At 31.3% G+C, this 25235-nt stretch overlaps 1 protein-coding gene across 4 annotated transcripts in view; it reads right to left on the reverse strand.

The window, feature by feature from the left end:
• Positions 1-3137: 3137 nt before the first annotated feature.
• LOC122523442 (myb protein) overlaps positions 3138-25235 on the reverse strand; it is a 34534-nt gene continuing 12436 nt past the window's right edge. For 3 of the 4 annotated variants that reach the window (XM_043645187.1, XM_043645184.1, XM_043645185.1), the window contains 9 exons: positions 10254-10422; positions 9471-9635; positions 7066-7387; positions 6639-6987; positions 6159-6568; positions 5747-6072; positions 5566-5655; positions 3826-3948; positions 3138-3516 (listed from right to left, as the gene is read on the reverse strand). In XM_043645187.1, coding sequence (XP_043501122.1) covers positions 3382-3516; positions 3826-3948; positions 5566-5655; positions 5747-6072; positions 6159-6568; positions 6639-6987; positions 7066-7387; positions 9471-9635; positions 10254-10422 — 2089 coding nt within the window. In that variant the 3' untranslated portion in view covers positions 3138-3381. The remainder of the gene's footprint in view (positions 3517-3825; positions 3949-5565; positions 5656-5746; positions 6073-6158; positions 6569-6638; positions 6988-7065; positions 7388-9470; positions 9636-10253; positions 10423-25235) is intronic. The other variant, XM_043645186.1, reaches the window with a different exon arrangement.

Consider the following 25235-nt stretch of genomic DNA (forward strand, 5'->3'; position numbering starts at 1 on the left):
AGTCTATTATTTCGTCATCAACAAACAAAGTAAACACATCGTAGGGATTGATATTGCCAGGTAATTTCTTAATAAGATTGCCTGTCTCAATAAAAGAAAATGATTGTTGCCGATAACTAAATTCGTTCCATTTTCTAAGTTGAATTGCATGTACTTTCTTCAGTATCCACTTTTCTTTCTTCTTCAAGAACCAATTTTTGTAAAATATGATCAATAATATCTGTCACATTCACTATCACTGCATTTATTAATATCCGAATCAGAATCTGACTATGTAATTCTATTTATATTTCTCTTTCTAAAAAATCTCAGCTGTTTCTTATTGCTATTATTTGAATTCTTGTAAGCCTCGTAACAGGTTTCTTCTTCACTACTATATGATTTACTAAGAAATGAATTTCATTTTTCTTTTTGACATTTCAAAATATTAGGACAATTTTAACACGAAAAAATTTTAAGCATTTGTCACTATAGAAAAAATATTTAAAAAAGAAGAAATAATTTTCATAGATACTTTGTCGTGAGGAAAGATTTTCAACTGAATGCATGTTCTGGAAATGTTTTGTTCTAAACATGCTTATCTTCTGCTATGATAAGAAATAATATAGATTTTCAACTCGATGTATAAATCCCTAGATATTTCGTTCTAAACATGATAATTTTTCATTATGATAAGGAACAATAGACCCAATATGTTTACACAGTTACATAGAGTAAGTTGCAATCTTAGAAGTGCACCATAGTATAACAGTGTGCATGGCTTGACAGAGATTTTCTTATGAACTCGCGTGACAGTTAACGTGTTAATTAGTTCAATTTAAAAATTAGATCATATTTGAATACATCAATATTGCTGAAATAAGCATTACTGCTGGAGCTTCGTAGAAGCTTATATAAGGAGCTAAGGAAAAACTAAATGCCGGTATTTACTTCTTCCTACTTGCTCTGCAATATTAATAATTTATATTTATATTCGTCAAAGAGGCAAGGTACAAATTATGATCATAGTCCGGACAAAGTCAAAAGAAATATACCGGCATATACTCCAGTATTACGTATTTGAAACTGGTATGCATTAACCATGATAATTGTTTGTGGCTTGTTACTTTTAAATTTCATATACGTTAGACTGGAGATAATATAACAGATCTTGTTATTTTTAAGTTGAATGTACATTAGACCGAAAGTAATATATAATTTGTTTTTTAATACTTTTCTTAGATAGCAAAATTATTAATAATATAAATCGTAGGGCATTATTGATTCTTGAAATTGATAAATTTACATAACTGGCACTAAGAACATCTAATATAGATAAGTCTACTAAGGAATTTTTGATCATTAGATTCAAATATTTTAATAATGTTCTAACATTTTTTTAAATGTTTTTTTCAAGATAAAGTTTATGATATACTCTTTTAATATGCAGCAACTTAAGAGATATTTTAAAGCATATTCTGCATGGGAAGAAATAAAATTAGACAAATAATACATTTTTTTAATTCACTTTTTTTATCTCTGCATAGAATCTTTTCTTGAATTTTATATCATGCATTTACTAATTTGTTATAAAACTTGTTCACAGTGCTTGGAGTAATTATTTTTTGTATATTTGAATATATAAGTAAGATTAAAATAATTAAATTAACAAAATTACATCGTCTTTCAAATACTCCAAAATTGCATAATAAAGTTGAGTCATAGCTGATTATTAGAAACTGATATGTTATTTCATGATTTGATGGAAATTCATTATAAAATTTTAACATGTCTTTACGTAATGTGTTTTTATGAAATTAACAACTATGTATATATATTTAAAGTAGTAGTTTCTGTTGTTCGGTGGTACGAATCAGTGCAATTATATTTCTGTATCAAAGATATTGAACTAGATGTCTATGTGAAGATAAATAATGACCCATCGAAAGCTAATTATATATGTACATATGTACACCTTCATATGTAGTAGTTTTAATTTTATTCAACATTTGTGCTCATACGGACGTAGTTTGACACATTTTATTCGTATCTAGTTTAACTATATATTGTATATTTCAATGTAGCACAGAATGTCGTATGGCATTTATAGATCAGGTACACTTTAGTCGTATTATATCAGTCAGCAAAAATTATGTGGTGGTTCATGTATATCATATTTCTTCGACTCACTCATATCAAATAACTTAAAATAATACTTTTACTACGTTAAATACCGCATATAGCAATTGAATATCTTCGAATTAGAGCGAATATTAAACAGCACCAGATTTCAACTTAATAAGATACATAGAATAGTTTGTTATTTGATTTTTACTCATTATATGGTAAAACAAACTTCTTTTGTTTATACCGTTTTTCCATTCCAATTCATTCCAAGGCACGCCGTAAAGAAAATATGTGGCACATTATAAATTTAGAATTTAGAATTTAGAATTTAGAATTTTGGTGTATCACATAGTCATATTTCACATCTATTATGGCACCTTCCACAAGGCTTCTCGTTGTGGTTTTATATAGCCAAAGTAAAACACAAGTTTTGTGTAACTATCGTTATGTTTTTATTATTCAATTGTAAATTAAATATCAATTACAAAGGCTCTTTGTACATAACGGGCGCAATATTATGCTTTTGTTTTATATAATATAGTATATCAAATAAATTGATCATTATTCAATTTTACCTCATTCAAGAGAAAGAAAGAAAACTCTACACCATATTTTTTCTTTTCATTTTTGGAAGTTAAGATTTTTTTCATTAAAAATGCTTCTCAAACGATAATTACGGAGAGGGTTCGTTTTTGGTTGCCGTTAATAACGTTTCATTACATTTGTTGAGGAAAGTAAAATAGAACCGAAACATTTTGTTGTACATGATTTCTTCCTTTAATCTACCCTCTCTATATTCAAGGAAAAAAGACAACCAAAAATAAATCCTGCAAGTAACTGTATTGCTTTCATTTACTTTTTTTTTGTTTTTTAATCAAAATAACATTTTCACACTTTACAATTTCAACAACAAGTATCATCCTGTGTTATTTCTCCTTTTTTGTTACTTTATCTTTTAAATAATATATCTTTCTCAAAACGCAATATAAAAAATAAAAACGTTTATAAGGCGTAACCTTTTCTCTTTTCTCTTTTCTCTTGTTGCAGTTTTTTTACTTTTATTATACTTTTCTTCATTTAAATCGATACACACGACAATTATGGCAGAATTCCTTAAACGGAAATGCCAAATTAGTTTAACTCCGACTAGTTTAATGATTTATTTTGTTTAACTTTTATTTCTTTTTTGTACCAAAATTACAATTAAGCTCTCTATGCTCGTCATTTCCAGTTTCCAATCCTTCAAAGACATCCCGTGAAAGACTCATTAGAACTTTAGAAATTTAGGGACCGAGGACGTAATGGTAGAAAGCCGTGATTGCTAAGGAATCGTCGTGCCGCGCGTGTCATTTCGAGTTGATCGCGTGTACGACCGCAAGCAACCGCAGCCCACTGTGTTTCCAGATGTAACTGAAAACAAAACAAATAGTATATAATACATATTCTTCAACTCTGAACAATTGTTCCGTTTAAATCGACCATTAAACAATGATCTAGAAACTTATTTTCCAATTAATAATCTACATTGAAGTGTTATAATAGTATCCTAGATGAAAATACAAGAGTGTAAAATATGAAAATATTTATTGTTGATATTTAAATATTCTCTTTCGTTACACTCAATTGGAATTATACTGAAAAGGAAATGGAGTTTCTGGATCATTGTATCTAATTGACGGTATATAAAAACGCAGAAGATGAAGAAATGGAGAAACTCACCTTGGCACGTTTGACCGGCCTCAGAGGTAGAGGGCTGAGGATACAAGGGCTGTCGAGCGCATCGAATGTGATTGCTCTCTTGGCATTGGGCTTCCGCTGAACGGACAACAAGTCGTGGGAAGTCTGGAAAGGATAGACACACTAGCTACAGCCGGCAATCGAGAAATGAAATAAGAAAATGCGCCTATGTAGAAGATATTACTTTAAAAACGAAATAAAAAGATATTATTCTATTAGTATTCAATAAAAGTTTATAAATAAAGGAAAGCTGAAATAGACAGAAAGATTTTAAAAATTAATCTAGAACACGCTTGTTCACAAACAATCTCTTTGTTCATCATGATTGAGTTACAAAATTTTCAAACTCCTTTCTTTTCCTTTTATTCGCATGCTTGTTACTCGTTATAATAAATATTATATCGCGATTGGTACGATGACTAGGCCTTGTGATTTTTTTCTTTATAAATTTATGAGTTTGAGTCGATTAATTCGTGTTGTGCGTATTTTGTAGATTAAATCATGACGTAGCCGTATACAAATATTGGATTATTCGTTGCATGATGGATCATTAAGGACAGGACTGAGGTACTTTAGTACGCTAGGCCAGGCCTGTATAATAATATAAAAGGTTATTCTTTTAAAAGTTAGTACAAACATGCGGCAAATTAACCTATTACTAATAATATACATATAAATATATATTTATAAAAAAAATCGAAATATATAAATATATATTAAATAAATATATATAGGAATACTATGCATATCATCGCACAGAAAACTTTGGATATCGCTGTTTAGAAACAAAAAATTTGATCTAATTTTTCCAACGATTTTACGATTCTCGAAGTATTTCGAGAACTATTTTTATTTTAAATAAGAAATTTATCGAAGATAACAATTAATTTTTATACAATTACGAATCCGTCACTCCTTCTTTTTTCTTTGAATGCTAAACCAACATTTCAATAATGAACATAATAAAACAAGAAATTAAACGAGCGAAGCAAAGATCGACAATGAACTGCATTGAAAGAAACGATATTGTCTAATATTTTAAAAAGAAAGGAATATCACACACTATATCTATAAATATTTTTAATTTAATAATTTAATTTATATATATATATGTATGATTTTTTTATTTATATAATATATCTTTTTTGCTTTATATGTTTTAGCAAGACCATTGTATTTAGACAGTCGTCTACATAATCAAATAATGTAAACATTTTATTTTTCCTCTCCTCCCATCTTTACAGGTACAAATTAAAAAAATAACTTTATCAATATTTAACAAAGACAAAAGCGATCGCATTATTAGAAATAAATTAATATAAATAAAACGTACGATTTGAATGTTACTCTCGTGTTAATCATTGTTATTTTTATATTTAAAATAAAGTTAACAAGATACTAATAAAATCTTTGGATTGGACGATGTTAAGTGGCGCAAGCACAAAAAGACCACGATTTCTTTCATTGATTTTTTCGTTACATAATAATGTAATAACGAAAGAGAAAAAACGATTAGCATTAAATATATAAGAAAAAAAGAGGTAAAAAGATGATAGATAATAGACAGACAAATAAAAATAAAAAGAAAGAGAGACGAAGTGTTAAAATATGAAAAATTAAGAAGGCCGGCTAGCGTGTCTAAAGGCGATTGGTACGGGAATAGTACCAGGATAGAGCTGATTGGGTTTGGATTTGATTTTGATTTTGGATTCGGTGCTCTACCTTTATGGGACTTTGACCAGCTGTTAAGAAACTATCTTCTAACGCCATGGACGCTGGCGAGAACAACACTGAAGTGTCCAAACTTTTGCTCTAGAAAATAATAAAGAAAAACATAAAGATTATGATTAACGATGTTTCATTTCAATCCATAAAATGAAATTACTTTTTAAATAAATCTTACCGGAGTTTCAACGACAAAACTCATATCTCCATTGTCTGATGGAACATTTCCTCCCCAAGCCTGACAGAGAGCTTTGCGTGCTCTTTTTCCACCAGGTGCACTGTTCTCTTTACCTCGCCGCCTTGTAGTAGTGCAATATCCAGAATCTTGGAGAATAATATGACTGGTACTCGCCATACTCTCGCGATCAGTTTCTTGTTTAATAATTTCAGTCAAAGCATCTAAACGGCTAGGAGTAGCAGGTAACTGAGTAGTTGCGCCACTTCGTCGTTCGAGCTCAGCCAGAGCGTTTTTGAATGGAGTTGGCGTTCTAGGAGTATTGATGTCTGAACATTTCAAGGAAACATTGAATTTGACTGTTGATTGAATGATATATCTTATTATAATTTATTTTTCGATTTGAATAATTTACCGTTTTGATTTCGTCGCAAACCCGTAGGCTGTGGCGTCGTAAGTGGTCCAGGACTGTCAGATTTTGGAGTACTTGCACAAGGCCAGGCAGACGTTTCAGGACTTAGACTATTTAAGAATTGAGAAGGACTGAATGGAAGTTGTTTTATGGGAGTAGATGGCGTAGTATTGCCATTATGCGTTTGTTGACCAGTTATTATGAAATAATCCGATTGATTCCCACTGTCAGAAGTGTCCGTTCTTTGTGTAACCAATTGTATATTCCGACGTCTACGCAGAATCGGTGGAGGACTGCTTTTCTCTCTTTCATTAAGATGTGTCGAGGTTTCTTCCAAGTCGGGCATTGGAAGTAATCTTATCTCAGCGTTCCTTGAATCTACAGTTTCGTTTTGTAGATCCATATTGAAATATCTATGGGGGAAAGATAAACCTAATAAGAAATAATTTCGAGAGAAATAGATGCATCAATATTTGTTCGTACTTCGTAAATGGCGAAATATCTTCCGTTTTCACTCTCGAAGATGCATCTGTTCGTCTAGAAAAAGACTCGATTTCTCTTTCTTTCGTATTACTCCGTTCACATTCTGGCACAGGATGAATATACGGATGCCCATTGTTCTGTTGTTCCCACGTACCAGTCCAATCCAAAGATTCCATTTTTACCGATTGAGTGACGTTACTGGATGATATAGGTAAATCATTATCGTTACTGGTCGACGCAGATTTCGTTCGAACATTATTTATGTTTATTTCTTCGTCGACCGAAAGATCCTTTCGCATCGTTATAGTTTCCGATGCTTTCCTCCTACCCCTCCCTATAAAGGTGCATACTATATCGAATCAGTTTTAATTTGTATTTTATATTAATTTCAATAAAAGTCAATGGTATTAATATTTCGAATATATACCTCGCGTACCAATGGTGCACCTTCCTTCTTCAGCTTCATACTTCCTTCTCATTGTACTATTCCAGTGATTCTTAATCGCATTATCAGTTCTCCCAGGCAAAAGTTTGGCAATCTTAGCCCACTGATTGCCTACTCTACGATGAGCTTCGACGATTACTTTATCCTCTGCCTCGGTCCATGCGGTTTTTTTAATTCCTGGATTCAAATGATTGTGCCATCTTTCACGACACTGTTTGCCGATTCGGCCTTTTAAATGCCGAGCGATAAGGGTCCACTTTTTAGGGCCGTATCTTTCCACTAGCTCAACAACTTTTTCATCTTCCTAGAAGAAAAAAACAAAAAATTATTAGAAATGAGAAAAGTTACAAGAGAAAAAGAATCTTGGAGGAAAGGAAAATCAAGATGAACGTAATTAACAGGTTGAAGAACAGATGAGAAAAATTCAAAAGAATTGTCTGTTGCAGCAAAGGAGAAAGATAGAAAGAAAAATAATAATAATAATAAAATAAGAGGAAAAATTGTGATTAGGATACATGATATAAATATGAAAGAAGAGTAAGAGAACAGACGAAAGAGAACTTGACGTTACCTAATACAAGGTTTTTAGCCATTTAACGCTCGGTGATGTGATATTACGTTCATCAATATTTTCCAGTAATACAAATATTTTAAAGGCATGATGCCAGGACCGTGTTTTAAAATGTTTAAAAATTAAGAATTAAATTTTAAGCGTAAAATTTTGTTGTTGTTTTTTCTCCACAATAACCTTGTATTAAGTAGTTAATTAAAATCTTTATTATTAACATGGTTACTATTAAAATAAAAAATAAAATTTGCAAAACTTTTTTCTTCCGATTTTTCTTGCAGAAAGAAAAAACAATAAAAAGAGAAAAAGAACAATGTAGTAAAGTCTGAGTGCCAATGCAAGGTTGAACCATGGGGAAAGAGCTTTCTAAGGGCCGGGAAGAAGGAAAGGTAGATGAAGCGAGGAATGAAGAAGAGAGAGAATGTAATCACATTTTGAAATCGTTCATAAATCTAGGCAACATTATGCTCGATGTAATATACTACAACATCGTAATGAGATTCAATGGTATAATTATTCATCTTTTTTTATTTCTATATGATAGATCAATAAATACAATAACTTAATTAATGATATTCGATCTTCGTAAGGTTATTAAAACGATAAACTGTATTATCGACGGAGTCCTTTTGAAGTGGCTCATTCGAATTGCCCTTGGCTGTTGCCAAGTGCATTGGCACGGGACTTGACGACGACGCAACATCACCGTGACCGAAGATCTTTTTTCTTCTTGTATACCCCCCACTGAGTCTACTGGCAGAGTTCTCGCGTAGGCGGTTGGTAACTATGTATGGTGTTCGTTTATACAGGATTTTTCATAAATGCATGTCAATACATCAGGAGATACATCTACAGGTCACAAAATAAGTGAAAAATGTCATATGAACATATGTTCGATATATTTTAGTTTTCGAATTATAGATGATTAAAAATCATCTTTGAAGTATACGCCATTTGCTTCAACACAAGCTTCTGTACACCTTGACCTTATCTAATGTTTGTAAATAATGTTCATCGACACGAAACACAACAAATTTTATGTAGTATGTGCCTTCCTTATTCTTGCGAATAATGTTAGTCGCAATTAGTAGTGTTTCGAAATCTATAAAAGGTTTTGTATACTGATACTGAAATGACAAACATACCATCATATCCATTTATGGATGGGCAAACGGAAATGAACTGAAAGTACGACAACTATACTAAGAAAACTTCTCGGAATGTAAAATTTCGAATTGCAGAATGTTTTCATTCATTCATTGGAATAATTAAAGCAGAGGCGAGCATTTAGAACATTTTCTTTAATCACCTATAATTCAAAAACTAACTAATCGTAAGATATATTGGACATATATTCTTCAGACATTTTTTATTTGTTCTAGAGTGTAGATATACCCTTAAAGTATTGATATGCATTTATAAGACACCCTGTATACGTTTTGTTACCGAGTAAAAGAGATTTTGTGCTGTACAACGAGCTCTTTTCCAGGGTCTCCTTATTTTTAGAAAATCTCGTAGAAAGTTATTCTGTGGGGAAGACTTATCTTCGATGGTGGCCATTTCCTTTTTTCTTTTATTTTTTTAGGTTACTTGTAAGAAAAGCTTTGAAAAATAAAAATTTTTAAATAAATACAACAGGGTATACAATTGTTACTCAAATAAGTTTTGATTCAGTTGGAAGCCTTTTTTGGAAGGGTTAAATAATAGAAGTGCCAGGTAGAAAGAGAGAAAGAGAGATAGAGGAACCTGGAGGATGTTAAGGAGTCAGTCAACTATTTTTCATCAAGAAACCGTACGTGTTAGATAAATTCTTTCTTACCTCCTTGGTCCAAGGGCCCTTTATTAATTCCGGATTTACGACCTTTGCCCATCTCTGTTGACACTGAACGTCGCTTCGTTCGGAAAAATGAGCAGCTATAGTGTCCCATCGTAACCCCTTACCAAGTTGTTCCGCGTTACTGACCAGCTGCTTTAATAGAGCGTCCTGCAACAAAACAGACAAGTTGATAGAGAGTTTAAAAAGACTGATTGTTTAAATACAAATTAAAATAAAATATGTTCAGAAAACATGTATAGTCTTGATAATCATTTTATCTGCATAGACCTTCAACAAATTCAGAGGGGTTCTTAAATCAACGATGATTACTGTCTTTCCCTTACTCCATCTCCTTATTCTTTTTCATGGTTATAATTCTCTCATGAAAGGTGAATGTGTACACGGGTATAGTTCACGAAAACACGATCGATTCTCGCGTGTGCTTTCCCACGGGAAACCATATGTCGTCGTGAGCACCGCTCTGCGAATCTTCATATATGTATACATATATATATATATATATGTACATATCATGTATATGGCCGTAAGGCATTCAACAACACGAGGGCATCTGCCCCGAGGCACGATGCAACTCGTTCAAAAACGGGTGGCACTCTCAGGGGCTGGTCCTTTTTGAGGGTACGTTCCATTGTTCGACTCCTGCCGTCCTCTTTTTAATTCGCATGAGAGTTAGCGCCGTAATGATACGCCCGATGGATCCAGAATTTGGAATTGCCAGACGGATAAGAGAGAAAGAGAGAGAGAGAGAAAGAGATGTCCTCTTACCTCTTCCTTTGTCCAGCGACCCTTATTGATATGTTTCCCTTGGTTATGAGAGTTGACATTCGAGTTGCCAAGATTATTCTGTGACTGACTGCTGCTTGGTCGAACGATACCAGTACTATATTCTGATTCGGAATCTTCCCCACTGCTAGAGTCGTAGCCAGATCGCGATCTACAAATTGAAGAAATTGGATAAGTTATCTGTTCTTATTATATGAATTTAAAAACATTTAAAATAAAATAAAAGGAAAGGAAATACTCGTAATTATAAAATTGACTTTTATGAATTAGCGGTCTTTTCTTTAGCAGGAAATCTTATTTTACGTAATAGTTTCAAAAAGCGAGTTAGTTAAATAAAAAAAAGTCAAAGTTTGTAAATATTCTTTTTTGAAATAATGCAAAATAAATTTCTGTAAATATATCAGAAAATTTTAGAGAAGGATGGGTAGATAGATAATTTCTCGTCGTGAAACCATTGTCATTATTCATTTCCTCCTACTCTTTAACTCCTCAATGAAAAAGTAGCTTCCAGACATCATCCCTAACCACATCCTGTCCAGTGTCAGCCTGTGCAGTCGTGTGTTCTTTCTCTCATTGTTTTTCCCCCTTTTGCGCGTTCTAATGGATGCACAGGATAGGTCTTTTCGACGCATCTGATACAATTTCTTTGCGCTGATTTTGTTTCCTTCCTGTCTCCAAGATCGAATCATTTTAAGGTTGGCCACATCCAAGAGGAAATAATGTTATTGTCAGAAGGACAGACAGGAAGGAGATACATTATCATAGAGGATGATTAATAGAAGGGATAACTGCGTTAAATAGGAAGATAATAAATAAAGAAAACAAAGGCTGATAAGAGCCGTGGACCATCTTCGCATCGCATATGTTGATGTCACGTGCGCTTACAGTATCTCGTAAATGTTACTTTTACATAATTTTTCCTCTAACTCGTTCCTCCTCGTTTGAGGAGCACCACATGTGGGTAACGATTTTTCAAGTTAACAGCTGTTGAGTGAAGAGAAAAATAATCGAGAAAAACTGTCGAGATAATTGACAACGACGATAAAGGTGAGGATGATAATACGCAAAAAATGGATACAAATATTTTTTTTACAAAAGTAATAAAATCTGCTCGTTCTATTAGCTGTTGTTAAGTGAATGAGCGAAACTTTCTTAAATTCATAAACTTTATTGGAATTCTAGCTAGTTATTATTAAATATTCGCTGTTAAGTTTGTCGAACTACAAGAAAGTAAAATGTTAGAGAGACTAAGATATCATGAATGAGTCTTAAATTTATTTGAAGGCAGTGAGGCGTGTCTCGGGTTACGCCTTTCAACGTTACGTAAGTAAAGAAAAATCTTTCACCTTCGTAGAACCTTAAACAGTAACTGACGATTATCCTTAAGCTTTGTTTCTCAAACGCGTGGCATGCCATAGGATTTATTCGCAATTTCTTACGTTAATTTTATGTACAGTACCCTGTGATCTAAAAGTATGAATTAGTTAATAAAACGAAAACGGTTCAATTATTCATCGATATTTATTTTATTCCCTTCAAAGCAATCTCGGAAATTGCGGAATGGTATTTAACGTTGTTTTTGATCAAATGCGCGACGCATTCTCGACACAAGCCTCGCTTCAACTCGTCTCATGCCCGAAACATCGTGCGTAATTTTCTTAATTTTTTCAATGTTTTCGTCAGTCGCAGAGGTAGATGGACGAACAGAACGAGGGAAATTATCAACCACAGTACTGCTCTCTTTTAATGTTTTGTACCGCTCGTATGCTTGTATTTTCGATTTTGTCGAGTCTCCGTAGACTACCGTTAACATTTTCAACGTTTCCGCGCATGATATTTTGTTATAAACACAAAATATCAGGCAGACTCTTTGCTCAAGTAAATTCGACATGGCGAAATTCGCAGAGTACACCAAACAATGACTTGTTTATAAGACTATTATTAACGAACTATCTGACAGATTGCGCTTAAAAGTGACATGTAAATAATTGACAGATGTACCAACTTAGAAAAAAATTAATTTTGACAATATTTCAAGCGTGATTCGTTTAAATGAGAAATTCCGAATACTTTTGGATCACAAGGTATATCCTAAAAAACAATATGAACTGAATTTGTATTTTATAGCATATTAAAATTATTTATACATATGATTAATTTCAAATATATAAAAAAAATCGAATTACGCTATTCATAGACATACGCTATTACTGGATATGCTGTTTAGAATTTATTGTTTTTATTTTTTTTTTATTGACAATTAAATTTAATGCGAAAGAAGAATCATTAAAAAAAAAATTAATTTTCAAGAACTCGAATATTAATTACTTTGATCAATTTTTATGAAAGTAATATTTGAATCTTCTATTTCTAGTTTTATTGATCAAGAAAATATTTCATGATAATATGTATTATTATATATTCGTTTGTTTTAAGGGGTTATACGCAGTTGCGAGGCTCGAAAAAGACGTATTTTCATGAATTTTTTCTAGAAACAGTTTTTATTTCTCAAAAAAAATTGTTGGTAATTCAAATAGAGTGAACTTTTGAGAATACAATAGCGCGTCGATTCTGTAAAAATATTAATCTGCACTGCTTCTGTAGATGATTTCCTGAACGTCCTCTAAAAAAAGACGTTTGGCGGTGATCTCCATTTTGGCGGTTTGGATTATCCGAAATTAAAAAATATGGTGGATTCTTTTAAAGGATAGATTAATGCAGGTATTAAAATCAAGGAATAATAAAAATTTTGATTTTTGACAAAATGGTGTCTATTTGAAAAAAAGTTGTTGTTTTTGACTAAAATTTTCGCTCTAAATTGTTACAAAAAAATAGTAATAAATTTTTTTAAAAATTATTCCTTATACTTAATACCTGAAGAATATATCTAAGAAGATTGTGTAAAAATTTGAAACCGATCGGTTAAGCCGGTTTTGCAAAATCGAGATCACCGACTTTGAAAATACCGTTTTGAGAAAAACGCGTTTAAAGTTTCAAAGAGACGTTTACACATAGTTAAAAATTTTTGTTTGCAGCTTACATGAAGTGAAGAATATTTGTCGGATCGATTTGAAATTTTCAGAGAATATACTTAAATATATGTACATTCCGAAAATGTAAAAAAAAAAAAAATCGATTTTTTGAAAATCCTAACTGCGTATAACCCCTTAAGAAGTATAATTTAATAAGTTTTTGAAATATTTAATATGAACAGGAAGAGGAATTCTCTTGTCGTGCATATTCACGAATAAAAGCTATTAAGTGTCCTTTATATCTTCCTGTGTGTTATATATCTTTCTCTTTCCTTTCTTCCTAACTTCCTTGCACGTGAGCTAACAGGGAAGCAGATACATTTTAATGATATATCAGTGATGGTATCATTAAATGCACGTTTAGATATATATATATTTGTAGAACACACTTATTGTTAGTTATACAGTATTACATATTTCTTTCGAATTAATTTCTAATTATTGAATTCACATCAATTAATTCTCTCAATAATTCTAATTAATTCAAATATATTTAGCTTTCATTTAGTTAAGTCAGCGTAACAAATTTTAATCTTCATGATAAAATTCCATATAAAATTAAAAAAGAATTATAAATCAGCTAACTAAGATTCGTTTATGTTACATGATTAAGAAAAAAAAATTATGTCTTTTTGCTAGTGATTAAGTAAAATCGTAATTAGATTTTCTTTGAGATTTAACAGTCGGTAGCAGGTGCCTGTAAAGGAAGAAACAGCTGTCACCTATTTTTCTCTCTCTCTTTCTCTTATCATGTCTTATCTTTAGCATTCTATTAGAATTGCTGAGTACCTTTAAAAGAATAAGGATTCCTCCTAAGAGTTATCGACTATTAGATGATTCAATATATATAACTTATTTTTAAGAATTCTAATATTAAATTATTAAAATAGTCACCGTAACGATCAGATTTGAATTCGAGGAAAATTTATGGAGTTTTTTAGACAATAAAGTTCAATTAGATAAATGGAATAATAGAACAGAGTATACTATTAAACGAATTATACTTAAGAATCTGATATGAGTTTATTTGAACATCTAAATTTCGTTTCACGAGTTTCAAATATTAATCTAAAGTAATAATGTTTCAATAATTATATTAGCAATGTGTTTAATCTACACAACTTGGTTTTGAATCCTAGAATGAATACTTAATAATATTTCACATATGTACCCCTAATTATGAAAGTGGTCTAAGTCATATATTTCTTGTTTCGAGATATTTAAAGGATTACATTTAACATTAAATGAATTCTATATAATATTAAAATAACAAATACTATCTAACGGTTTATTTTTGACAATATCGTGAAAATTACCTTGAATTAATTTAGTTTAAAATAATGTTATGTGAAATAACTAATAAACTCATTTTTCTTTAATTTTGACTTAGACCACTTTCATAATTATGGGCACATATGAGCTGTTCACTTGCCGAAACGATTAATTTAACAAAACGAAAAATGGAGAAAAGTGACAAAGTAGTATATTCTATATTGTTTTTCGAAGTATTAATGAAAGAATCGAAAATATCTTGTTTTTAGATACGAGAATGCTTGAAAGTTATGTTTTTATTTTCCGAAATATAATACTTACAGGACTATTCGAATCTAATCAATTAAAGTTCGAAAGTGTTTGCAAAATATTCTTTCTATTCCATCATTAATTACGATAAGTTATATATTTCTTATACCTCTCAAGAATAGGTTTGTTTGTTGTAGTTGCATAAAAGAAAAGGCTAATATAGATACTTATCGATACTTTATAAAAAATTCAGAAGAGTAACTGAGGATTGTTTTCATAGAATTAGACAAACCTGTTGTCGTCTTTGTCACCATTGTGAATATCACTTCACTATAAGTGACAACGAGCCAAATAATATAGAAAAGGAAGAAAAAGGGTATAAAAGTTACATGGCAATCTCACCCGTCAGTACACTCAATCGGGGACAATAGGTAGTGAACAGGTACTAGAAAAGCACCGTCGGTGAAGTTTTCTTTAATTACTGCCATTAATATGCACTTAAAATTTATATTTACATTTTTGTAGAAATAAATTCTGTTTAATGTGAAAATTACCGAAAACATTCCCTAAATAAATTAAATCTTATTATTAATTACTGCTTCTAATTGACGTGGCATACTATTTATTAAGTTTTCTACCTAATGTTTTAAAATATTTTCGAACGTTGATTAAAGATTGTTAAAAACATCTACTTTATTTATAACTTGTCAACATTGAAATTTTCACAACATTTTTTACTATCTTTTGCAGTATTGTCTCGTTTTAGAATACATTCTTCTTTAAATTATTTTTACTGTTGTTGTTTCTATTATAACAATATACTTTTTGGCAGTCATTGTATCGTCTACAAGAGCTAATTTACCAACTCTATACCTTGAAAAGTACTCCCATCAGTGATCCACCGCCAAATTTAATCGCTGATGTGATGAACCTTGACTTGAGAGCCTAGTCCGCCGACTTTCTCCAAATTTTATGCCCTTTTTTTAGATTTCGCAATTCACATTTGCTTTTGCCAATCTATATTATTTTTTTTCCAAAATGACATTGTCATGCTTACATATTTTTTAGAAAAATCCAAACGTTCTTCATATTCTGCTTGCTAATAAGCGGCTTACGTTTAGTTTTATAACTTTTTAATTAACTATTTCATATAATCTTCGTTTTATATTTATTGTCAGCACATTCAGTTCCCATGTATCTAAAACATTTTACGATGTGTTCATTCGATTTCGATGGCATTTGCGAACAATTCGATGATTATCTTGTACAGTGATACATCGTTTTCTATCACAACGTCTTAAATTTTATATATTATTATATAATAAATATTATAAATTTATATTCTATACACACTGCATTCTTTGATACACTGTACTTCTTCGTTATTGTATGATAACTGAGTTTTTTGGGAGCAATTCGAAACAACACATTTTGAATTTGTAATAAAATTTAACTGGCTCTCGGAATTGTAATGTTATTTCACAGAAACAGTCTCATCAATACAAGTGTTTAATTGAAACTGATTGATTTATTTAAAACAATTGTATATAGGTATAACCATTGATGGGTGTTTGTTTATATGTTTAGGCTTTAAATGACATATTTACACGTAATCAGATAATTTTTACATTAGATATAATTTATTTCTACAAAAATGTAAATATTAATTTTACTTTTTTAATAAAAAATCTATATACAATTATAGGATGTATAAAAAAGAAAACTTAAGTGCATAATAATTACAATATTTTAAGTAAACTCCAGCGATAACCACTTCTAGTACCTGTCTACTTACTTTTATTCCTGACTATATGTACGAAGTATATATATATATACACATACATAGACAAAGACTCGTTGCGTAGCAAACCACGAAACATCTGCCGAATTATCGAAAGTTTGCCCCCTTTTTTCAAATATGCTTCCTCCATTCTCCTGTTCCAAGGCACAGCAAGAAGGTTTCCCCTCTTTCTTACGACTTCGGGGGCGCCCTTCGGCATTCAGCGTCGTCTTCTTTTCTACTCAACTAGCACCTTCCTTCTCCTTCTCTTCCTTCCGCCGGCTGTCGTTCGTCACGCAACAATAAGGTCATCGTGCGAGCTACTCACACATCTTCAAGAATCTCTCTTTTTTCCTTATATCGCGAATTCGTACATGAGTAAGGGTGAGAGGAAAGGGGAGAGAGGGAGAGAGGGAGAGATAAGGGGAATGGGAAGGAGAGCGACGAGTCTCGATAGCTTCCCAGAATTGAACAATTTTAATAATTTTAATTATGTAACAATATAAAGATATTAATTGTTGAATTATTTGTAACAAATTAACATTTATTATATATTATTACTTTTAGTCTATTATGATGAAGCGTTTTTTGTGAGGGCGTCAATGAAATATAGATAGATAGAAAGAAAAAAAGAAAGAGAAGGAGGGGGAAGAGAGAGAGAATTTGCTTCTGTCATCGATTTTTCTTAGTTACCAGGGAGACCAGGTGCATAAATCTAAAGAGCATTTGTTCCTATCCATGTCAGCTGCTTCCCTTACGTTTTACCCTCCTCGTTTTTCACCCTTTGTATCTTATAACTTTGAGAGAACGATATATACTCTTTCCAATCGTCATTTCAAAATTAATGTCTCATTTAAAGATTTTCAATAAATTTCATTGGACTTAATTATGTAATTGTCTATTTCATCTTTATGAAATCAATCCTATGATTTTGAATACCATTCGGAAATACAAGTTCAATTCTATTTTATAACCTGAATTTCTTCCTTCGTGAATCATATGAATGGAATTAAAAAGAAGCCTCTTTTTAAATGACAGTCTCGGAAACGAGATTCTTAAATGACTGCTGTGTCTGCATCGACATAAAAAAAAAGAACTCTTTGAAGGTTGTTTTGGCGGCAACTATAGTGAGTTCGTGTTAAGTGAACGTAATGACATTTAATGTGTTCGGATCAAGTAAACGGAATTATTCGTTAGATCGTTTCCTTCACGAATAAAAGATCATTGACCATATGAGGATGTTATGTTACTTGATGTAATGGTAGGTTGACTGACGTAAACATAAGTCAAGCTGAGGAAACATTTATTTCCAAGAAAGAGATTTTAAAAAATAATTTGGCTCGTGTCTTTCTTAGGTATATTCAACCTGTGGCTCAGCACGTCCAGTCATGAATTTATCCTTTTTCTTTAATGGCCAAAATTGACTGACAGTTACTTGACCCACGCCCCACAATCCCTGCCTACGGGACCAATCGCTCTAATAAACAAAACCAACGATCGCATCAATGTTTAAATACACCAAATACACATGTTATCTTGATCTTTTTTGCGTCCCGCGTAGGAAAAAAGTTGAGAAATCTTGACCTATCTGATCAATGTTTGGGATTAAAATGGAAAGAAAAGAATACTATATAAAAGATGTCTTTGACAATAATTAATATTTATTTTGTTGATCCTATTGACTTAATAAGAACTTATAGATAACGTGCCTCTCGTTTCTTCGATCTCTAACCCGACGTTTTTTATCCATGTTATTTTGTTAAAATGTAGCATTGCAAGTGTTATTTGTGCTCACCAAGTGATGTGGCGGAAGTGATCATCAAGGCATATTTATTAATAGATCCTTTACGCAGCGTGGTATCTTTACGATTGCACACGTACATATGACTGTTTATAGAAAGTAACTTCTATCACAGCCCCATGCGGAGTACCTTATGACTGATTGACTCTATTTGAGAATGATAAAGAATCTTCCGATTTTATAACGTATTCACAAGATCTGTTAAGAAGTGATCGTATCCTCGGATATTTTTTGCTTATTTTATTTTGTATCCGATGAATTGTCTTCATTAAGCCTTTTCAATAATAATGATAATCAATTAATGAAATAAAAATCCGAAAAATTGAGAACTATTGGGATGGGGAAGAAGTTTCATCGTACTTTCCCGATAGATGGCTTTAAGATCACATAACTCTGGCAATATTAATTGAATCTTGCGATACTTGTGTAGGTTTAAAAGGTAACATATATATATATATTATTACCGTAAAAGACCGAAATTGGAGAATGTTAAGATTCACATTGTCGCTTGGTGTATAACACGGTAGATAGGTTCCTAGAAAATGCCGTGTTATATGAAACCAAAAGTTCATTATTCCTTCGCATCATTATTTTAAGATAAGAGCGAAACCGTGTTATAGGATGCCGTGTTGTAGAAGGGTTCCCGCAATTTATGAAACGTGTTATAGCGAAACTGTGTTATAGGATTCCGTGTTGTAGGAAGGTTACCTATGTATAAAAATAAATCCAAATATTCGATCTTTCACTGATGTATTTGGTATGTGTTGACAAGCTACCATGTGAATATTGAAAATACATAATTAGAGTAAATATCGATACTGATAAATTTTTCAATAATAACATTGTTTTTATAAGGGTTTGAAGAAAATAATGACGTACAGAACATGCAAAAATAATTTTATAATTACAAGGAAAATATGGATTACATGTAACGACATTTTTTCTGTATGTAATTGCTTGATAAAATGCAATCTTTAACATCAGAACATTTCACTAAATACATCGCTAACTTCATCCTGAAATCGGGAATTAAAATATTTTTTGAGTTATTTGTATGTATAACACCATTTAATTTACAACACAAGTAATTAATAAATGCTCTATTAGCAATGTCCTGTAACATTTCGCAGTAATGAACTATAAGCAGTCATTTAATCAGACAAATCAACTACGGATTTTAATAAATTATAATCTACTACCATTTTTGGAAAGTTTGGAACAACTGATAATCACAAAAATGATCTACAGCGAAATTCTTCGTATTTTAATGCTACTAATACGTTGATCGTAACAGACACGATGTAAGATTCTTAATTTCATAGCTGAAATTAATTAAATAATCAACGAAGTACTTACTTTTATGAACACTAAAATTAGTAATAAAATTACTAAAATAATTAAAAAAGTTAATTTTCCAAATTATATATTTAATGTTATAAGCAACAGATTATTTGAAAATTGAGATAGGCAAAAACGTGATCCTATGATCATATATTCTTTTCTTATCTTATTTCGTGTTTCCCAAGTGATTGCTTTCAATAGACTGACTGACCGAAGACTAACTCATTGAGAACTCTAGAAGATATAAAAGGCGAATAATAATATATAGTCCAGTTAGCTATACAGATTTAAATAGTCGTTTTCTTCGGATTGCGCTTCTTACAAAGTACTGACATAATAAATTCAAAAAGTTCGTTCGATTCTATGTCCGAACGAGCGTAGCCTGTCCGACGTGAACAAGCATCGAGGAAAACACCAGGACAACACCAGGGTGGAAGCCCTTACAAGAGACATCTGGCTACCACCTGCCCCAATGCACTCGCACCGACGTTGTATTTCCCCACGTAGAAATACGAAGAAGAGGAGAAAACGCTCGCACCCGTCATCCCTATGACGCACGCGTGCGTCTCTAAATATCGATGCTAGTTTGTGTTGGTATGGTGGTGTTGCTACTGATGACGGCGATGCTAGTGGTAGTAGTAGAAGCCAGGTTGAGTATCATCGAGGGGAGAAACATATGCGTATATGTATACATGCTTATTGCCCGCACATGCACGTATACATGAATATATCTTCGACCCTTTACGAGTCCTAAAAAACGCGGGAAGCTTGGGGTCTTACTCGTTTTCATCCCTCTTCGCATATATACCCTCCATCTTTTTCTGTAAAGGTACCTCCTTTACCGATTGAGAATATGTGTATATATTAAATAAAAGAAATTCCCACCCGGTGCTCATTCCCATGACAAGTGCGATGGATAGTTTCGTCCGTGAATCTTTAATTCCAGCGTGGGAATATACGGGGTGATTCGAGACTTGTGCAATTCGGATGAGAGGACGATGCGATACGATGCCAAGTTCCTCGAGCACACATAGAATAAATATATGGTGTGAAAGTATGAACCGAAGGGGTGAACTTCTTTCACAAATATGAGACGTCAGTCAATGTATGTCACGAGAAACGGTCAAAGATCACTCTCACAATTCGATATATCACTCATTCATTTTTATTATGTTGTTTATATGTAATATAGAGGGTGAACCGTTTAATGTATAATTGATCAAAGATTGATCTGTTGTAAAATGAATCTGAAAAATGTATTTATAAATTTTAGAATAAGTTCAAATACTTAAACTAAACATTTCATTCTATAGTACAGTAAAGGAACCTTGATTAATGTGAAGAAATAGGGTATTTGAATCAATAAATTGGTATTTCTTCAGTCGTTTGACTATTCGAATAAAATCTTCATATTGAAGAGAAGACGAACGATGAATCGTGTGTACGGAATTTGTATATTTATCCAAAGTACATATTTAAAAGTTGATTCTTGGGCATATAAAAATTCTTTTATTTATTTTCTTATGAAAATAAAATTTCCCTTTAGCTGTCATACATAATCTACATCGAATCACAAATATACTTTTACTTATTGTCATATCAATCCGATCCACAACAAATACTAGAGTGTTTTTTCTCGTTATCAATCATTCCTTCGATTTATAATTTTGAAAGCCAAATGTTTTGAAAAGAAATTCTCCACGAAATTATATCAGATATAAAGATCTGAACCATGCAGGTCTAACATCCAAATTAATCTTTTGTCCTTTTTTATTTTTGCGGATTTGTGGAATTTATAAAAGTTTGGAAGGAAAGGGAATATTAAAAAGGGTTGGAAACTTGGGAAAGGGAACAAAAGAGAATGCCAAATGAAAGCAAATTTCGTATTCTTGGGCTTGATCTTAATCTCAGTCTTGGTCATTGATCGCGATGTATTATAATAACCAGACTCAAAGTCTTCAAGGAACTTCAAGAGTCCTTGACTCGAACAGATGCCAAGAAGCTCGAAAGAAGTAAAGAGAGAGGAGAGAGATTGTGTATGTATGCTTTTTTGGGCCCTCGTCGACATTCAACACATTCGAGCGTAAAGAGATCGTCGGAGCATCGTATGAAAACAGTGCTTGTGAAAGAATGAAGGAACGAAACTAGAACAAGGTAGAAAAGCTGTCGCTGTCCTTCTGTCCCTTTGCTAATATTTGAATCCATCTTACTTGGTAACGTCCTTCGTTCCGAAGAACTTGAACCCCTTTTGCGAAATTCGTAACTCGACTTATTTTAAAAACTAACCCAACAGAAGATAAAAAGAAGGAGAAAAAAAGAAAGAGATGCTGGCAATCTCTAACTCATTTTTCTGCTCCGTCAGATAAAAAAAGAAGAAAAACAGAATCTGTCTGAAAGGGAACATAAATTGATGTACTTAGGTATGCATCTATCACATAACATATTTTATCATCTGGATTTCGTTTCATTTATTTCCAAGTTTATTGAAATGATTAAATGTCGTTATGGGGAGAATCGATGATATTGTATGTAGGAAAATATATATTATACTAGGTGAGTTGCATATCTATTCACAAGTTATTCCTGTATTTCAGATATTGATATAAAAAACTTTTAACGTTACCTTAATGAATATTATAGTTCGAATAATCGTTTTGAATAATTGTTGGGATAAATAAAATAATGACGGAGTATTTAATCTTATTGCTATTCGTGACAATGAGTTGCGTCATATTGAGAAAATATGTTTATATTATATACAAAATAATTGTATATGATTCTTTCAATATAAATATACAAGAAAAAGAAAATAATCGATGTTAATTAAATACGCCCGTTTTTAATTTTCGTTTCTAGTGATTTGTTTTTACGTTGACAAAAATTGTATAAATGAAGTTCGCCAGTACTCAAGATAATACGTAAGGGAAAAGCCAATATTTACATGTTGTTAAAGTATTTATTTTGTAAATGTATTTGCAATTAATATCGAAAAATAAATTTATTTATCATTTGTGCGACTAATTGTAAGCTTAATATGAATCAATAAAAAAAAATCAGAATGATGTAATTAATATAATCAAATAAGAATTTGCATTTTAATTATATATACAAAATTAAATAAATAAAAAAATCTTTTCTCGAACGAGAAAAATATGTTTTTTGATCGCATAAACTGAAATTAAATTTGGTTTGATGATCCAAATATTTGTTAAAATGTGTACAAATTATATTTCATCGTATACTTTTAATATAGAGTACCAGTATATTTAATATAAACATTAATTTGTAAGAAATCTCACGTGAGATAAGGTATTAATTCCTTAGAAATAAATAATCCTTTCGCGTTGAATAATTTTCTAACTATGAAGAAATTGTGTGTGATAAGCAAAAAAATAATAATAATATTCTAAGAGATTAACAAATAGCATACTTTGTATAAATATTATCCAATGATAATATTTACAAAATATAATCGAGAAAAATTAATCATTCAGGAAAATTGTATTTCTCTAGATTCTTTTTTTTATTTATCTCGCTAATGCGGAATACTGGACACAAAATTCATTATTTTCATCCGTAAGTATACTCTATATATTTTTTTTATTTCGTTGCGGAGGAGGTTAGGAGGTTTATAGACAAGCATGATGTTTCTCCCACGCCAACTTACAATCGCATCATATATACGTCGAGAAAAAGGAGATGATACATCGTCGTTGCGAGTCGAGTTTGGAGATAACCATAAAGGAATTTAATAAGCCTTTTCTGACAAGCTGTTCTTAAATATAAAAAATGATCGAAATATAAGACTTAGAAACAGGACTAAAAACTCATTGAAATAATATTCGGGACACATTTTATTTTTTATTTCGTTTCTCCAAGGTCAACCAACAACGAAGAAAGTTTTTCTTTTTTTATTATATCCATTTTCTGCCTTACAATTTAGGTAAATTTATTTTTGTTCAGTTTAAATAACTTGTGGGTGGTAATTTACTACCTTCGGGGTATCGTTTTCTTTTACAATTTTTATATACGTAAGTCAGCTGGATGTTTCCTTCTTACAATTAGTCTTTTTCTAATATGAATAGTGTACGCCTCTATGGCTAGTTGGTTGGAGTGCACTGCCGTTCTCACTTTATATTTTTTTGTGAAATTTTTCATTTCGTCCATTACTGTCGTTAGTCCTAAGTCCTTTCGTAAATCTTCATTTCGTATGAACCATGATGCATTGACTATAGTTCTTAGTAATTTTTATTGCATTGATTCTAGCTTTGTTATATGACTCATTGCTGCCGTTCTCCATAGTGGTATCCCATAAGTCCATATAGGTTTTATAATTGTTTTATAAACTTTTAATTTGTTTTCTATACTGAACTTTGATTTCCGGCTAGTTAGCCAGTACATCTGCCTTCTCTTAATACGTATGTTTCCTATAATTGCTTTAATATGATACTTCCATGTGAGTCTTGAATCTAAGCGTAGTCCTAAGTATTTTATCTGTTTTGTTTGTGGAGTAACTATGTTACGAAGAAAGTAAAATTTTCTTTTAACGGACTCCTAGAGCACATTTTTGTGCTTTTCTTTTAAGAGGTAACACCTATTTAAATTGCGTTGTCGTTAAAAAATTCAAATAAAATCAGCTGTTACTAAAAAGAAATTTAACTTATAAAAAAAATCCTGCATATTTTTTTCCAAAATACTGTTTACATTTGAGATTAATTAATCAAAAATTATTTTAATTATACTGTTTGTCAATTTAAAAAATATATTTTCGAGATAAATGCGTTAAAAGTTTTAACTAATAATATGTATATATGAGAGACAATTGGCGCGGGAGCCTATAAATTTTGAGAACGATCAATTTTTGAATACTCTGTTAATAACATTTGATTTTTAAGATCTTAAAGTTTATTTTAAAGGAAAAAAGAATCAATTTTTTGAAAAATTTACATAGGTATTACCCCTTAAAAGGATCAATATTTTAACATAAATACTTCCGTGATAAAATATATTAATTTTAAAATATAGAATATAAGTTAATATTATAGCTTATGGTTTATTAACTCGGCATAATTGTTTTAGAAAAATTCATCTTTATTATAGTTTTAAGTTAAATTGTATAACTAATCTGTTATTAAAATAAAGAAAAATTCGAATTATTTATTATTAGTAAATCTTTTAGTTATTAAACTCGAATGTTAATTTGAATATATGTATATTTACGACGAAATCATCGTTATAGCTTCATCATTCATTTATTTTCACATGCGTGGGAGATTTTGAGTTTGTTTTACGGTATCTTAAAACGGTTGAAAACTATGAAAACAAGGTATGCTCATATTCTCTTCCTTTCGTTTTATTTTTATCTATTTACGAGAAATAACTCTCTCTCGTTCGTTCATCCTGTATCTTGAATCACTTTGACCTTCTCTCATCAGCAACGTTTCAGCGTTTGTGGAGCGGTAATGTCTTTCTACCTGGTGATCTCGCAT

This window comes from Polistes fuscatus, unplaced genomic scaffold (genome assembly GCF_010416935.1).
Source record: "Polistes fuscatus isolate 324 unplaced genomic scaffold, CU_Pfus_HIC Scaffold6, whole genome shotgun sequence".
Taxonomy (NCBI): domain Eukaryota; kingdom Metazoa; phylum Arthropoda; class Insecta; order Hymenoptera; family Vespidae; genus Polistes; species Polistes fuscatus.